The sequence below is a fragment of the Schistocerca americana genome, chromosome 1 (genome assembly GCF_021461395.2).
Source record: "Schistocerca americana isolate TAMUIC-IGC-003095 chromosome 1, iqSchAmer2.1, whole genome shotgun sequence".
In the NCBI taxonomy this organism is placed as follows: domain Eukaryota; kingdom Metazoa; phylum Arthropoda; class Insecta; order Orthoptera; family Acrididae; genus Schistocerca; species Schistocerca americana.
The window spans coordinates 1,135,436,152-1,135,455,009 of NC_060119.1; the positions used below are offsets into that span (position 1 = coordinate 1,135,436,152).

The window sequence follows — 18,858 nt, forward strand, 5'->3', positions numbered from 1 at the left end:
ATTAACATTTCAGAACTCTGCTGATTGTAACCTACTTTGCAGTGTGCATTTGATTCCTTTAACCGCCATCTCGTATCTCTCCCAGTCTTGACTAATTCTACACCCTCCTTATAGTTCTAGTACTTGCTCTTGTCTTCCATTCAACTTTTTCATGTCTCTGTAATAATTCTTTTACTTTTCTTTTCCTAACTACCTCTGCTAAGTTTACCTGTATTTTTCACTATATTGAAATCATGTGTTCCTTCTTCATGGGGTCAGTTGGTTATGCAATCTGAGTCTTTCTGAAATTTATTGCTTCTCATATTATGTACTTTTATTTTATGATTTTCTGTTACAGTTTCGTATTACAATGTATAAACACACCTTTCCCATATATACCACATTTCCTCCACAGTGACTTCCGTGGTAGTAGTACTACACAGGGATATAGCAGATGGCATTAAACGTGTCTCATCTGCAGAAACATAGCTGACAGATGCCCAAGGAGTTTTGATTAAGATGTGTGTTCCAGTTTTGCTTGTCAACCTTTATAAACATTGAAATCCACAACTACAACTGCCAAAATGTTTCTTCATTTTTATTGTACCTGTAATAAATTTTATTACCCTTTGACTGTTTCATGCTTATATACCTATGAATAAATAACAGTAGTAAAAATATTTCATTGCACATTTCAAGGAAAAAAATAGAAGCCCTTTGCTCAGGGGTGAGGCTATTCATGACATCTTAACAACATTTAAAAATGACTTCATGCTTTGAAATTTTAATATGCCAAAATAAAGTTTTGCTCACATTCTGTGCATTTCAAAAATGTGATTTTCCAGCAACTCATACCATCAGATTATTTTGTTTTATTATGGTCTGTGAACATCGTATGTGTATCTGATGTTTTAAAAGAGCCAACATATCAACATAGCAAAAAAAATGAACATCTTGCATAATGGAATATAAGCTGTTGCCCTGTTATATCGTGCACAGTATGGAGGCACATATCCTGTTTTTGACATCATCCAATAAAAGCCCTTCATTCTCTTCTGGTGTTTCAGTTCTGCTCCCACTAAGCTTCGAATCTGTGAGTTGTATTCATTCAGCCAGTCCCTCTGGTAACACAAGTACATATTAGTACAGCAAATAAGTTATAATGAATAAAATGTGTGTTCCTGATTTTGAATGGACTTACTTGTTCGCTGGTAAGCATTTCTTCCTTTATAAGTTTTGGTTCATATGGTACAAGTGTTACAGTTTTAAACCCATAATAGGTCTTGTGAGATTGGTGCTGGAAAATAAGATGGGAGATAACTAATGCCAGACTGCAAGTATATACACTATAAAAGTCACATGACTCTTCATAATTAAATTATACTTAAAAAGTCAGAGCAAGCAGGAATATTTCATTTTTCACTTGACTGGGCAGGCCCACAATATCTAAACAAGTCAGTAAACTTACTCACAGTGATTGAAAAACTTTTCGAACACATTGCTTCAAACGATAATTTAAAAATTATAAAATTTTAATTTTTAAAAAAATTTCCTGAAGAATATTAAGTAATAAAAGAAGGTTGCATACCTGGAAGAATCCTGGAGATACTAAAAGGTATCAGATAGATTATATAATGGTAAGACAGAGATTTAGGAACCAGGTTTTAAATTGTAAGACATTTTCAGCGTCAGATGTGGATTCTGACCACAATCTATTGGTTATGAACTGCAGATTGAAACTGAAGAAGCTGCAAAAAGATGGGAATTTAAGGAGATGGGACCTGGATTAACTGAAAGAACCAGAGGTTGTAGAGAGTTTCAGGGAGAGCATAAGGGAACAATTGACAGGAATGGGGGAAAGAAATACAGTAGAAGAAGAATGGGTAGCTCTGAGGGATGAAGTAGTGAAGGCAGCAGACGATCAAGTAGGTAAAAGGACGAGGGCTAGTAGAAATCCTTGGGTAACAGAAGAAATATTGAATTTAATTGATGAAAGGAGAAAATATAAAAATGCAGTAAATGAAGCAGGCAAAAAGGAATACAAACGTCTCAAAAATGAGATCGACAGGAAGTGCAAAATGGCTAAACAGAGATGGCTAGAGGACAAATGTAAGGATGTAGAGGCTTGTCTCTCTAGGGGTGAGATAGATACTGCCTACAGGAAAATTAAAGAGACCTTTGGAGAGAAGAGAACCATTTGTATGAATATCAAGAACTCAGATGGCAACCCAGTTCTAAGCAAAGAAGGGAAGGCAGAAAGGTGGAAGGAGTATATAGAGGGTTTATACAAGGGCGATGTACTTGAGGACAATATTATGGAAATGGAAGAGGATGTAGATGAAGACGAAATGGGAGATAAGATACTGCGTGAAGAGTTTGACAGAGCACTGAAAGACCTGAGTCGAAACAAGGCCCCGGGAGTAGACAACATTCTATTAGAACTACTGATGGCCTTGGGAGAGCCAGTCATGACAAAACTCTACCATCTGGTGAGCAAGATGTATGAGACAGGCGAAATACCCTCAGACTTCAAGAAGAATATAATAATTCCAATCCCAAAGAAAGCAGGTGTTGACAGATGTGAAAATTACCGAACTATCAGTTTAATAAGTCACAGCTGCAAAATACTAACGCGAATTCTTTACAGACGAATGGAAAAACTGGTAGAAGAGCACCTCAGGGAAGATCATTTTGGATTCCGTAGAAATGTTGGAACACGTGAGGCAATACTAACCTTACGACTTATCTTAGAAGAAAGATTAAGAAAAGGTAAACCTACGTTTCTAGCATTTGTAGACTTAGAGAAAGCTTTTGACAATGTTAACTGGAATATTCTCTTTCAAGTTCTGAAGGTGGCAGGGGTAAAATACAGGGAGCAAAAGGCTATTTACAATTTGTACAGAAACCAGATGGCAGTTATAAGAGTCGAGGGGCATGAAAGGGAAGCAGTGGTTGGGAAAGGAGTGAGACAGGGTTGTAGCCTTTCCCCGATGTTATTCAATCTGTATATTGAGCAAGCAGTAAAGGAAACAAAAGAAAAATTCTGAGTAGGTATTAAAATTCATGGAGAAGAAGTAAAAACTTTGCGGTTCGCCGATGATATTGTAATTCTGTCAGAGACAGCAAAGGATTTGGAAGAGCAGTTGAACGGAATGGACAGTATCTTGAAAGGAGGATATAAGATGAACATCAACAAAAGCAAAACGAGGATAATGGAATGTAGTCAAATTAAATCGGGTGATGCTGAGGGAATTAGATTAGGAAATGAGACACTTAAAGTAGTAAAGGAGTTTTGCTATTTAGGGAGCAAAATAACTGATGATGGTCGAAGTAGAGAGGATATAAAATGTATACTGACAATGGCAAGGAAAGCGTTTCTGAAGAAGAGAAATTTGTTAACATCGAGTATAGATTTAAGTGTCAGGAAGTCGTTTCTGAAAGTATTTGTATGGAGTGTAGCCATGTATGGAAGTGTAACATGGACGATAACTAGTTTGGACAAGAAGAGAATAGAAGCTTTCGAAATGTGGTGCTACAGAAGAATGCTGAAGATAAGGTGGGTAGATCACGTAACTAATGAGGAGGTATTGAATAGGATTGGGGAGAAGAGAAGTTTGTGGCACAACTTGACTAGAAGAAGGGATCAGTTGGTAGGACACGTTTTGAGGCATCAAGGGATCACAAATTTAGCATTGGAGGGCACCGTGGAGGGTAAAAATTGTAGAGGGAGATCAAGAGATGAATACACTAAGCAGATTCAGAAGGATGTAGGTTGCAGTAGGTACTGGGAGACGAAGAAGCTTGCACAGGATAGAGTAGCATGGAGAGCTGCATCAAACCAGTCTCATGACTGAAGACCACAACAACAACTGAGTAACCTGTTATGTTCACATAAACATAGTCAGCCTTATGTTATGCTATCTTCATAACTGTTGATTAAAGCTGGGGGGGGGGGGGGTGAGAAAAGACAAGCATAGAAATTATTCCATTACTTTACATCGGTATTTTGGATTTACTTCAGGGAAGAGGTTACAAAGTTAATCAAGTCTCTCAAAAGAAGTAATTTTGCAGGTTATGGCAAATTTTCTTGCACAGACTACTGAAGTTGGTGTCACAAGTGGGAAGAATGCAGTGAGGTGTGCTAGTGAGATTAACAGGTGCTGACCAAATGACCCCAAATGATGCATTGTTGGTAATTTTAGGAATATTCCTGTGGACTTGGAAATTGGGAAACATTAAGCCCTATAATTTTTTAAAGAATGGTGGTCAGATTGAAGTTTAAAGGATGCTTGGAACTGAGGGGCCATTACAAAAATATTGATACAAGATCTCACGTTACAACTGTGACAAAATAAATTGGGCACTTCAGACATAGGCAAGAAAGCAGATGAATTTCTCCCTGACATCAGTGGGAATTTTCTTCACCCATCGAGTGGACCAGCAAATTACCTGACTGAGCCAGTGCCCATGTGTTAAGCTTTTATACAGAATCAAAAGACAGAAGAATGATAGTTGCATCTGGAGCACTCTACAGCACTCACTGTGGGGCCATACGACTATTCCTGCCATACAGAGTGAGGTGGCACTGTAGTCAACACACTGAACTCATCTAGATTGAATTTTTCCAGGGTTTCCTCAAATCCCTTAAGCAAATACCAGTGCCGCATCTCTCTCTCTCTCTCTCTCTCTCTCTCTCTCTCTCTCTCTCTCTCTCAACTATTAACAGCTATTAAAACAGGTAAGTCAGCATCCACTCAGTTCCTACAAATATGAGAGTTATTTTTTCTCAGTGCTTTTTTGACTGAACGAATCAAAACTACAGTATATACTACTGAGATTAAGCAACTTATCAGCATGTAATTATTTTTCCTTTATCATCACCTGAGACATTTTGCTTCTTGGGCTGAAGCATCATTAGAGCTGTTTTACTATGAAGTTATTCAAAAAGATAAATTTTGTAGTTGTACATTAACGTACCCACAATTGTGGAATGAATCCTTATACAAAATTCTGGAGTGCAGCAGCCCTACTGATACACTGATATAAAAGGCGAAAGGTGTCTGATGCTTGTAAAAATATAGTTAAGTAATTTCTTGCAAATGACTTTAACCTCATTGCTCAAGGGATAACTGCTGAAAATGGGTACACAAATGTTCTTCAAATTAACTGTCTTGAGGCATAAAATCATTTGTGGCATAAATTATTGTTTCTGTGGAAAATTTTCTCCTGCTTCACTGAATGCTAACATTCTATCTATCATAAGTCATACAATAAATTGATATATTTTTTTCTATACTGTGGCCGTCGAGCACATACTTGGATCAGGTGAAGGATGGAGAAGGAAATCGACAGTGTCCTTTTCAAAGAAACCATCTTGGCATTTGCGTAAACAATTTAGGGAAACCATGGAAAACCTTAAACTGGATGAACAGACACATAACTCAAATAAAAATATGTTATAACTTTTCAGGATTTCCCGGCAAGATCTTGACATGTGGAATAATCGAGTCTACTGCTGAATGTTTGTGTCGCTCTGGCACAATATTTCGGCCATGTAACTCGTTGCCTTCTTCAGGTGCTACCTGGACAAGATCCTCCAATACGGCAGTCTCAGGTAGCACCTGAAGAAGGCAACGAGTTACGTGGCTGAAATATTGTGCCAGAGACTGCTGTATTGGAGGATCTTGTCCGGGTAGCACCTGAAGAAGGCAACGAGTTACATGGCCGAAATATTGTGCCAGAGCGGCACAAACATCCAGCAGTAGACCCGATTATTCCACGTGTCAAAAATATGTTAAATAAAAATTCCTTGGTTTTACTCTACAAAGGGCAAGAAGAGATGAAATCAGAAATGAAGACATATGGAAAGACCTGCAAGTGGAAGCGACCATGGAGGAAAGCCTTAGAGCAGTGAGACTGAAGCAGTTTGGTCATGTGAAGTGGATGCAGTCCAACTAAATTGTGCGTCAGTATTAGAAAGGAATGTGTCTGGACATCCAAGAAAGAGGTAGATGGGGCAGGTTAACAAAGAATTTCGAAAGGAAAGGATATGTAGGCAAAGCATCTGAAAATATCCTACCCACCTTGGTGTAAGAACCATATGACAACAATGGCACTCTAAATCTTAAGTGAAACATAAGATAAGGGAAAGCAACTACTCGCCTTTAGCAGGCTATGTGTGGTGCAGAGACACGTGACAGAAAGTACTGTTCAGTAGCTTTCGAGTTTTGGCTCTTTTTGTAATAGAAAGGAGACACACACACACACACACACACACACTGCTGAGCTGTTTGTTGAGAGCAGTTACCTGGACCAACGGATGGGGGCATGTGATAGGGAAGGACACACAAGGCAAGGGGGTGGGGGCAGGGTAGTGTGAGGCAGGAGTGGGAAAAACATATGACTCAGCAGCTGCACAAGAAGATGACAGGAGTTATGAGAGGGTAGATATAGAAAGATGGAGAGGGGGCAAGATGGAGTTGAGTGAGGGGGAAAGGGGAAAAGAGAGAGAAAATGGGGATCGGGTGGGGAGGGTGGAAGATGATGGGAGAAGGCAGTACACAATCTAGTTGGGGAAGGAGTAGTGTGGAAAAAGGTAAGGTGAGGCAATGGGAAACAGGTTAGTGGACTTTTAGGCTAGGAGAATTGTGAGAAAGCAGGATATGGCTGGAGAGAGAATTCTCACTTTTGTAGTTGAGAGAAAGTTGTGCTGGAAGGGAATATCCAAATGGCATGTGTAATGACGCAGCTATTGAAGTATCTTTGGTTGTAGTTAGGCTTCTGGATAGTCAAGTTTGCTGTTGGCAACTGTTTGGCAGTGGCTGTTCATGCGAGTAGAGAGTTGGTCACCTACCATGCCCTAGAATGCTGCACAGGAGTTGCAGCATGGCTGCTTTGACATGTGGCTCTGCCTTTTATAGGATGGCAAATGCCTATGACTGGATTGCAATTGCGGTTGGAGGTGGTAGATGGTTGTATGGGACAAGTCTTCCAGTATGGAATGACCCATGCGGTGCCGGACTAAAAGAGGGGTGGTCAAGGATATTACTTAGGTTGGGTTGGCGGCAGAACACAATGTTGGGTGTTTTAGGTGGGATATCCCTCATCGCAAGATTCAATGAGAAGCAGTCGAAATCCTGGTGAAGGATACGGTTGAGCTTTTCAATGCCTGGCTGATAATGGATGAACAACATCAGAGAAGGTTGTCAGTCAACAGGTTTATTGGTGCCAGAGGAAGAGAGATTTTTGTATGAGCTGGATAAGATATTGTCTGTCAATAAAGGCTCTGGTAAGATTATCGGTATATTTGTGCAACTCTTGCTTTCCAATGCAGATGGAGTGTCCATGGATGGTGAGGCTGTAAGGAAGAGACTCTTTTTGACATGGAATAGGTTACAGCTTTCAAAGTGGAGGTATTGTTAGTGGTTGGTGTGCTCGAAATGAACAGACATATTTATGGAGCCATCTGAGAGTTGGGGATCGACATCTGGGAAGGTGCATTGTTGAGGTGAGAACGAGATGAACTGGGTTTGGCAGTAAGTGTTGAGGTTATGAAGGAAAGAGCAGATGTTGGTCTTTTGGTGAGTCCAGAACTAAAACTAAAAATTTCTGTTCTGTGCTGGATGAATATCCACTCGAAAAGTCACTTTCTAACAGCCTTTTTGTCTTGACTATCTGCAACTCAGCATCTCTGCTATATGGTGAGTAGTAACTGCCTTTTTCGTAAGATTTTTACATTCCATCATGGATTTTCCAAAGAATATATAGAATTTTGGTTGTACAATGTAATACAGAAGCAAATTCCACGGCATCCGAAGATGGAATTTTCAAGTCTGAAACCTGTCATCATGAGTCTCTGAATAAAGCTATTTAAAGCAAAATTGCACTTGGTTGAAATTTTTAATTCAATATGGTTACAATTTTATTTAACCTCATTTCTCAAATGCTAATGACAGAATAATAAAGTGTATGGTTTTGATACTTATGTACATATAAATGTGACAGCTTTTTTCTATAACGTGCCTCAACTTTTTATCAAAAACATATTTTGTGTAAGTGTAAGAATCACACCATATCCTGACAAAATACCAGCAATATGAAAGGTTGAATATGGTATCCACAAATGCTTTATACCTCCGTTTGTCTTCGTTCTACTTCCAAGATGTTTTCTAGACGAACGCCAAAGTGACCTTCCTTATAGTAACCAGGTTCTGAAAGATGTTTCAATGAAAATAGATTTACTAAAAATTAGCTTTTAGTATATTACTTTTGTTATTGTTTCGTATCATTTGAATGAAAATTGTTTCAGTAAATTAAAGATTAGAGTTTTAGGAATACTTGCCATTAGAGAAGAACTGACCCTTCTGGAATGTCTCATTTCCTGTGCTGTACACTACTATAATTGGAGCTGCAAAATACCATTAGTCCAATTTATGTCCTTCCACAAAATGCTTAGGGGTAAGAAATATCTTTTAAAGTGATTGATGACAATATGCATATGTGATACATAATCTTAGATTGAAAACCTTTTTAAACGAAGTCATTTTAGGACTGTTTTATTACTTACATTCATGTACACTTAGATAAGAACCTATTCCATGCCCTGTGCCATGCTGATAATCAAGACCAACTTTCCACAAAGGAGCACGGGCAAGTACATCTATGTTTGATGTTTGTACATCCTCTGGAAATATCAACGAGGCCATCTGTATGGAACCAATTAATACACGTGTGTATACTTCTTTCTGAAAGTCTGTGGGTTCCCCAAAATGCAAAGTGCGTGTGACATCAGTTGTCCCATCTGGAACAAAAAGATTAATGCCAAGTATGAAAACTTTGTACCTTAAGTCTTGTAAACAAAAAGAAATTTTTAATGCCACATTATTTGGAAGCCTTTGCAATTACATTACAAGCCACAGCAAATTGCACCTACATATCTGCGTCTGACAAAACTCTCAGAAATTTAACATGTTTTATAGAGCCTGGTTCATCCCTTTTTAGTTTAATGGGTCAGCCAGCCACATGTATCTGCTGTAGAATTTTAATATCTTCTTGTTTGAGCTCTTTCGTCATTTTGTAACCAGATTTTTAGTATAGTTGGTGAAGATCTTTACATCGGGTGCCCAAACAATTCTGTCACCACAATTACCATCACCACTGCTACTCATAGAGGCATTTGTTATCTGAAGCAAGTGCTTTTATAGATTGTTGGACAATTAATTGGTCAGTTTAGAAGTTACCACCATTTATTCTGATCATTGCTGCCACTTAATCATTTCCTGCTTTTTGATTTTTTTTTTGCGTGGTTATGTACTCTCACATCAATTGCCATTTGCTAAGAAATTGGTGTTTCCAAATATGTATGACTTGCAAGTTATAATGTGAATCTTTTTTTAAATAATAATAAATCATGGATGTCGCTTAGAAATTAGTAAAAGTTTTTAAAACATTATCTTCCACTTGGTTTCACTTACCTAAATATTGTCCACCAGAGTCAAGCACAAGCATGCTACTGTTATCAATTGTGAGGCTAGTGATGTTGTTTGGCTCATAGTGTGGTAATGCTCCATTGGGACCAAATCCTGCAATTGTAGCAAAACTAGGCCCACGACTCAGCTTTTGCTCCCTGCGAAACTCGTCTACTGTTTCTGCTACAGTGAGTTCATCCCAAATGAAGCCATCTTTCATCTGAAACATTCAGTCACGATTAATAAGACAGTTTTACCAAGGTAACTTTCCTAGTATGTATGTAATCACAGCGGGGCTTATTCATGTTACTAGCTGTGAAATAATTAGCGGTGGTAACTAAGTTTACAGAGATTACAAGAGTTTTAATATTATGTCCTCACATAAAATGACAAAGTTTGAGAATTACTGGAAGGTTTTCATGGTTGATTTCCCTACTGCTGCCAAAAAGAACTGTCACAGGCATCTCCTATCCAATCACAGGCAGGGCTGCCTGTGAAAGCAGCCATGTGATCTACTAATTAAGGTGCAGCCACTGTAATGCTTTGTACATGGGCCTGACAACTAACAAGCTGCCTGTCCAACGAATGGCCGCCTCCAAACTGTGACCAAGACGCAGCTGGACCACCCAGTTGCAGAACATTACACTCAGCATGTTCTGCTTCACTTTAATGACTGCTTCACAGCCTGTGCCATCTAGATACTTCCTACCAATACCAGCTCTTCTGAACTGTGTAGGCAGGAACTCTCCCTACAACATATCCTTTGTCTCCCTGGCCTCAACCTTTGCTAATCCCCACTTTCACAAATTACTACTGAAAATGTCGTGTTCAGTTAAGGCAATATCTCCCCAGTCTTTGTCCATTTAGCAATAGAAATAACTAAAACAAATTTTGTTTAATTGGATAGATAAAAAAACTACTCACCAAGCGGCGGCAGAATGCACATATAAAAGACTGCGGTGATTGACAAGCTTTCGGAGTCAAAGGAAAATGGGTGAAGGAAAAGGACTGGAGAGGTCTAGGAAAAGGAGTAGATTTTGGGAAAGTCGCCTAGAACTGCAGGTCAGGGGAGACTTCCCGTACAGGATGAGAAGGAAAGACTGATTGTTGGGGACTGCATTGGATGAGATTTGAAAACCTGAGAGCTTAAGGGGGGAAACCACATTAGAAGGCTGTTTGACAGTGATTTTTTGGGATTGTTTTGGGTGGGAAGAATTAATTAGAATTTAATCAAATTTTGACATAATTTCATTCATATTTTGAACAGTTTTCGTGATTTTTTTTTTTTTTCTTAATATATAATTTCAGCCAAAAATACGCTCTGATGCCTGCTGAAGGTTGTGAGTAAAGTTCTCAAATTGTGTACAGTGCAGTCATTCTGATTTTCACCTGAAATGGAAAAGGTTTTGATTTTACATTAATAACTTATTTTCTAAGAATATTAACCTCAATGCAGGTGAAAATTATGAAAATTTAAAATTTTGCAGACGTGGGAACAATTTACTTCGATTTTCATGATTTTTGCCTCTAAATGTGCAAAGAAAAATACCCTTAAAAGCATGATATCTTCTCACAAGTTGGTTCATATAATTCGTAATTTTATAAAGAATCAGACTATCAATTTTCATAATGATCAGTTCTATACTTTTTGAGTTAGGCTGCACACAAATGTGAAAAAAGTCATTTAGAGATAAACGCGATTGAAAAATAAATTCTCGGAAACTAGAAATTCAAGGAAGTTACCAATAATGTAAAATGCTTACCAATTAATCTGCGATTCGAGCACCACATAGTAATCCTTCTTCCTCACAGGCTTTGTTTTACGCTTGCAGCAATGCTTTCTGACCTTCCTTTGATTCCAATGAGCTACGTCAATTCTTCCAGCTCATGCACTGGTTATCGATTTGTTTGGCATAATTGAAGCTTTCCGTGCCTATTACAATTCCTGCCTCGTTCGTGACCATCAGAAGGGATGAATTTCCTTCGTGGAATAAGCCCGCCGCTAAATATATTGCCAATTCAATGACTTTTAGTCAGGAGTGCAAGTGTTTATGAGCTATTCGCCAAATAATGGAATTAAAACTTTCATTCACATTTTGTGTGTGGCCACCTGAACATCTCTTCAGTAATTCAGCCCTTGATAAATCTTTACATATTGGAAGAATTTCCTTCTGTACGTCAGGGTGCAATGGAGTAGGGTGCGGTTCATGTTCCATTCCAAGGGCTGTTTGTTTCTGCCACTTGCACCAGCTGTATTCTCCCTCTGGGCAATACTCGTGTTGAGGATTTTCACGCATGGAAATCATATGATAGTATATCGCTTGAGTGGATTTTTTGAGCTTCCCCTTAAAGGTGGAAGACAGGGTAATATGCAAGACAGAGATTACTACTAAAACATTGTGCGCAAGTTAATAAGAGTGAAAAGCTAAGTGCATTGTATGTAACAGAGATGGGAAGGGGGCAGGGTGGTGAAAATAGATGGGAAAGAAATGAAAGATGTAGAAAACTAAAATGGAGTGAAGCAAAGATTAGTTCCATGTCAAATATTCCCTAATATACAGCCTTGGCATCTGAGGCAGATGTATTTGTTCGGATGCAGACTCTTTACAGCGATACACCACCATTCTCACCTCAGCCTTCACTGTAAGTAATTACGCCACCAGCCTAGTTAAAAAAACAGATTTCCCAGGCCATCACATCCAATCCTGGTACTACTGATCCCTCCACAAAACAGCTTCGGATCACACCATTGGTGACACAGTATTATCCTGGTCTGGAATGCCTTCATCAGCTACTTTGACAGGACTATGAGTTCCTAAAATCATGCCCTGAAATGAGATCCATTCTCTCTGAAATTTTGCCCAGCACACCTAGAATAGCTTTCCGTCGCCCTCCCTATCTTTGCAATATTCTTGTCAGACCCTATGCTCCTTCTGCACCCATCTCCCTACCCTATGGCTCTTACCCCTGCGACCATCCCCATTACAAGACTTGCGCCACCACCTATAATAGCCCTGTAACTGGCAAAACATATACTATCAAAGGGAGAGCCACCTGTGAAACAACACGTCATAACCAGCTATTATGTAAACACTGTTCAGCCTTCTGCATCAGCATGACTACCACCAAATCATCAATTACAGTGAATGGGCATAGGCAGAGGGTATATACTGGCAACTTGCAATATCCTGTTGCAGAGCATGCTCTACAACATGATGTTCGTGACCTCGGCACCTGTTTCACCACACACGACATCTGGATTCTTCCCCCCAGACACCAGTTTCTCAGAAGTCTGCAGGTGGGAACTAGCACTACAACATGTCCTTGGTTCTTGCCACCCACCTGACCTTAATTTATGTTAATTTCTTCCATCTCAGCTTTTCTTCACTGTAACTACTCTTTGCTTCACTCCATTTTACAGGGTGTACAACTTTGCTTCCGCTGTTTGCCGATAGGTGGCAACTCTCTCAAGGCTATGGGCATGATTCAGAAAGAAGGAACTTGGGTCCTGTGTGAGCTAAAACCAAGGGATGTTGAACGGCGTTTGTGTGTTTGTGAACAATTGCTTCAGAGGCAAAAACGGAAGGGTTTTCTGCATCCCATTGTAACCAGGGGCAAAAAATGGGTTCATTACGATAACCCTAAATGCAAAAAATCATGGGGATATCCCAGCCATGCTTCCATATCAACGGCCAAACAAAATTTAATGGCTCCAAGATCATGCTCTGCATTTGTTGGGACCAGCTCAGCATCATGTATTATGAGATGTTAAAGCCAAGTGAAACAATCACAAGTGCTCATTATCGAATGCAGTTAATGCATATGGGCAGAGCATTAAAAGACAAATGGCTGCAATACAGCGAGAGGCACAATAAAGTGACCCCACTTTGAAAAAGAGGTCAAAACATACTTGGAAACGTTAAAATGGGAAGTCCTACCCCACCTGCCGTATTCTCCAGACATTGCTCCCTCTGACTATCACCTGTTTAAACGAATGGTGCATGGCGTGGCTGACCAACACTTCCGATCTAATGAAGAGGTCACAAATTGGATCGATTCGTGGATTGCTTCAAAAGATGAACAATTTTTTCGATGCGGAATTCATACACTGCCCGAAAGGTGGGAGAAAGTAGTGGCCAGCGATGGGAAATAATTGGAATGATACATGTGTAACCACTTTGTTTCATTAAAGCATCAAATGTTGGGGAAAAAAACGGCGGAAGCAAAGTTGTACATCTTGTAGTTTTCTACATTTTTCATTGTCTTTCTCATCTATTTTTCCACTGTCGTTTCCCACTCCTGTTACGTACAATGCACTTACCTTACTCACTCTTATAAACTCATGCACTATGTTTTAGTAGTAATCTCTGTCTCGCAATTACCCTGCCTTCCACCTTTAAGCTCTCAGGTTTTCAAATCACATCTGATGCAGTCCCCAACAATCAGTCTTTCCTTCTCATCCCGTGTGTTAAGTCTCCTCTGACCCGCGCACTTTCCCGAATCTACCCCTTTTCCTAGACCTCTCCAGTCCTGTTCCTTCACCCTTCTTCCTTCCCCTTCAACCCTTCTGCCTGAAGGAGGAGCCACTGGCTCCGGAAGTGTGCCAGTCACAATAGTTGTTAATGTGTGTGTTCTGCCGCCACTTGGTGAGTAGATTTTTTGTCTATCTAGTTAAATAATTTTAACAATAATGGATTGTTTTTGTTTTTATAAAACAAATATTAAGCTCATCAGTAACTCTACTGGTGTTATCTAGCCAACTTTGATTACAGTCAAACCTCGATATATCGAATAGGGAAGACAAAATTCATTCAATGTGTTGAAAGTTTAGCATAACAAAGTTTCTGAGAAAGGAAAAAAAAGTTTACAACCCATGAATTTTTTTATTATTGTTGTGCAATATTTTCACATTTGTGTATGAGGTGGCCCTATGTTTAGTTTTGGTAATATATAAAAGAAATCAAGATAGATTGTTATGCATATTGTTCTACTGCTTCTGAAATAGACAAGAATTTTTAAGTTTAAAATAAAATATTTTCACCTTAAAAAATTAAATTTGGTAAAAGAACACACAATACGTACATAAAAATTTCCAGAAATCATTGGCTTTAAAAGTAATCTGTAATTTTTGCTTGCTTTAAACTTTTGATCACATGTGAGTTGATTTCATTGTCTGTGATTACTGTGGCTTTGGCCTGGCTGGCCATCACTGGCAGTGATGCTTCGACCTCCCCCTCCCCCTCTTCCCCTTCCTCTTCAGGAATTTTGCCGCCACCTTTTTCATTCACTGTCTTCATGGAGTCAACAGTCTCAGCATCTGTTAATGATGCTGCTATGCAGCATCATTGTCCACATCCATGAAATCTTCAAAACAAACATGATTAGTGTTATAATGAGTCACCACTTTCGTCCTTTTGGACTCGAGGGTACTGAAAGGGAGCGTCTACTGTAAGTGCCATATAAAATAAAAACTTTAATCAAAATTCCCATAAACCAATGTCAGAATCAAACTAAGATTTTACATGTTGCTTATTTTCATCTGTCACAAAAAATCCAAATTTTTTGGGAAGTATTGATGGTCATTTGCTCTTTCACATTTCTCCTCACTTTGTCCAGCATTCCCATAGCGCCTGAAATGCCGATAGTTGCAGGTTTGTCATCATCAATGTTGCGGACTGTCATTCAGACCACTTCATACCTCTAGTTCTCTTTGGTGTTCTTGATTATTGCATCATCCAAGGGCAGGAATTTTGATGTGGTGATGGTGGTAAAAATTGTATGTCCATGGATTTTAACTGCAGGATAGCATTGCGTGCACTGCAGTTGTCCACAAACAACACAACTTTTTGATTTTTGTGTCATTTTCATATTAAAATCCTTGAACCATTTGGAAAATACTTATGGAGCCATTCATGCTTTCTCGTTCGCAGCATACTCCACAGGGAATGACTTACACCCAGAAAAAATTCATAGTTTCGTAGGTTATCCAGTCATAAAGTGGCTTGAGTTTTTATTTTCTGGTCATATTTGCTGCCAAGGCATGTTCCCTTGAGTTGAGTGTAACAAGACGAGACAGATTGCGAAATGTGTGTGTGAGGGAAAGACTAAAGGAGGAACCAGTACAGGACAGGATAGAAAAATCAGGACTGCAGTGGTATGGACACATGAAGAGAATGGATGAGGGAAGAATTCCAAGGAGGATGTTTGATCTGCAACTGGAGGGGAAGAGGCCCAGAGGAAGACCAAGAGATAGATGGGTGAAGGGAGTGAAGGAATGTGTGGCGAGAAGAGGAGAGAACTGGACGAAGGTGGAAGAGGGGGAATGGTGGAAAGACAGAACACGATGGAGAGGCTTGTGTTCCCGACAGACCCAGCCAGTGGCTGGAAACTGTCCAAGATGATGATGATGATTTGCTGCCAACAGAGTGGTAACATGATCTTTGTTTAGCTTGCCCCTAATTTTTCTCCTCAGAAAGTCAGTTTTGTCTGGAAGACATTGTAAAAAAGTCAAAGTTCATCTGCGTTAAAAAAGGCATCTGGTTTGTAATTTTGAAGGATCCTCAGCAATTTTAACTTCCACCCATCACAAACTTTGTTATCTACACTGGAACTTTCTCTACTCATTTTTTGGAAAACAATACCATGTTATAACCTGAAATTTTTTAACCCCCCATTACTTAACACAAACCTTATTGCATCTAATTGACTGTTCTTCTAAATCTGGAAACTCAGGCTTTTGTTGTCATTACCAATCTGTCCCTTCACCTCTGGTAATCACGTAGTCTTCACTCTTGATTACTGTCAACAGTGTACTTTCTGGAATCCAAAACTCTGCACCTATGTCTTTCTTTTTCTTCACTCCTGCTTTCACTTCATCAATTACCATTTCCACTTAGAGCCCATGGCTGACACTTACAGCTCACACTTAATAAAAACAAACACTGCCTAACATCTCACCTGCACAGAGGGTGTGGTAACTGCAGCGCAACTCGGATCTCACTAACGCATCGATGCAGGGAGAGAATGGACTGGGATTCCCTTATTTATGTCCACTTAGATATATAGAGGTACCATATGAAAGACTTAGGTATAGAAAGGTGACTCTGATACAATGAGTTTTTGTCCATTGAACTTCGACATATAGAGGTAAAATCTGTCATTCTTGAGCCTTCCAAATACTTCAATATTATGGCAGGTTTTCTTCAAAATATCAAGGTTTTGGGCTTCAAAGGGAAGGAAATGAAGATAAAATTTGATGTAGACATGTCTTCGATATATTAAGGTTTGACTGTACATCTGTGGGTTTGGGGGGGGGGGGGGGGACCTTCTCTATAGAAAATGGATTTATGTCCTTATTACCAGACACAGCAAATTCTAACTGACAAGCTGTTATCAACAATAAACGACAACGGTTCAAACCTGCACCTGGCCATCCAAATTTAAGTTTTCTGGTTTCCCAAAAATCACTCCAGGCTCTTTGAAAGAGCAGGGCCAGTTTCTTTCCCAACCTTGACACAATATGAGTTTGTGCTCCATCTTTAATGACCTCAATGTCGAGAAGATGTTAAACCCTGTTTTCATTCCTTCAACCACAAATGTGTAGTTGGGTACTGACAGGCAAGTGTAGGAATCCAAGTGCCCTTACTAAGTTTTGGCAATAGCTTTAATTATCAACTGCATTTTAATGTGTGTTTTATGTAATAAAAGCTATGAGTCAAAGTATGTAAATACATCCAATATGGAAAGGATAGTTGTTACCACATAGAGGAAGTGTTGAGTTGCAGAAGGTACAATGAAAAATAGCGCTCAAATATTAAAATTTGTGGGAAAAAGTTCTTCTTCTGCATTAGAAAACACTCACATGAGAAAATGCACACACAAATGGCCACTGTCTCACGGCACTGGAACCCGAATGTCATTATTACTGATATTGTTGTCATTCCATCCTGGACTTTCCAGTGTTTGATTTCATGCAAGTACATTAGCATTTTCCTCTGACAGTGAAGACAGTGAGTAATACAGGCTGAACTGTGAGCTTATTGATCAGCTTATCATTGTATGATGCATTTTAATTCGTCATCCATCTGCCCAAGAAATTGTAGACATAATACTTCATCTAGTAACTGCTCAATATAATCAAGTTTTAATTTTTTGATCCATTTTCATCTACAGGTGCACAATGTGCAAGAGATATTTGGATTTTTATGTTAATATTAACAGTTTTACATATAACATACCTTTGTGCATAACAACACATATTAATATATCAATTAATGATGAATACTTAAATAAATGTTGTTACGCTATATACAGAGAGATAAAATACAAATGTTCTGAATGCGACTATGTTGGGTTAACATAGAAAAATTTATTTTTGTAGGTATTCATTTACTGTGTAAAAACAGTGATCCACCAAGTATGACTTCAATTTGGATTTGAAGTGCCCAATGTTTTATATGTGCTTAATGGTATCTGGTAAGGCACTGTATAGTTTGATGCTAGGATAGATAAGACTGTTTTGAAATAACTTTGTGTTGGTGCTTTGAACATGTACATCCAATTTTTGTCTTGCTGCCATAGCTGTGTATTGTGTGATTTTGAGTGATGAGTGGTCTTTTTGTATGTAAGTTTTGCTTTAAGTACATTGTATTTTCAAGTATATATATGCAAGGAAGTGGCACAATCATCCTTTTTTGAAACAATGGTCTGCATGATTTGCAATTATCTACCCCTTCCATTATTCTTATAATTTTTTTTTGAATTTTGAATATTTTGATGGCACCTCCAGAATTTCCCCAGAACATAATTCCATACTGGAGGTGAGAGTGTACAACTGTATAATATACACACTGAAGAGTGTTGTAGTTGGTACAATTTTTAATGTATGTAACACAAAACAAGAAGTACTTAATTTTTTGATCATTTGCTCAATATGTGCTTTCCATTTCAAGTTGTCTTGTAGATGAAGTCCAAGAAATTTGGTACAGGCAATTGTCTGTCTGTATAGCTCTAGATTCGGTGGTATCAGATTTTTTGTTTGTGCTGTGTGTATATCCATTGTTACAGTTTTTCCAGTGTTTATTATTAAGTTGTTGTCATCAAAGTAACATGTTAGCCTGTCAGCAGCTTCTCTTATGTTTTTTTACAAGAGTTTCTTCTGAGTTTCCTGTAATTAGAACACTCGTATCATCAGCAAATTGAAATATTTTACTGCTGTCATTGCTTATGTTTAGGTCATTTACATAGAGTAAGAACAGAACAGGACCCATTACTGATCCTTGTGGCACTCCATATTTAACAGTCAGTAGCTTGGAATTATATTTCCTAATGACACTATGCCTTTCCTGATCTATTTCCACATATTGTTCTCTGTTCTTAAGATAAGAGCTGAGCCAGTTGTTAGCTGTTCCCC

The 18,858-nt window shown here is 38.8% G+C and overlaps 1 protein-coding gene across 1 annotated transcript in view; it reads right to left on the minus strand.

Annotated features, from left to right (window-relative positions):
* Positions 1 to 279: 279 nt before the first annotated feature.
* The window catches only part of LOC124597165 (xaa-Pro aminopeptidase 1-like), a 114,853-nt gene continuing 96,274 nt past the window's right edge, over positions 280 to 18,858 (minus strand). Inside the window, exons 9-14 of the mRNA XM_047135920.1 lie at positions 9,453 to 9,666; positions 8,546 to 8,779; positions 8,321 to 8,386; positions 8,113 to 8,189; positions 1,181 to 1,276; positions 280 to 1,100 (exon numbers count right to left, since the gene is read on the minus strand). Coding sequence (XP_046991876.1) covers positions 891 to 1,100; positions 1,181 to 1,276; positions 8,113 to 8,189; positions 8,321 to 8,386; positions 8,546 to 8,779; positions 9,453 to 9,666 — 897 coding nt within the window. The 3' untranslated portion in view covers positions 280 to 890. The remainder of the gene's footprint in view (positions 1,101 to 1,180; positions 1,277 to 8,112; positions 8,190 to 8,320; positions 8,387 to 8,545; positions 8,780 to 9,452; positions 9,667 to 18,858) is intronic.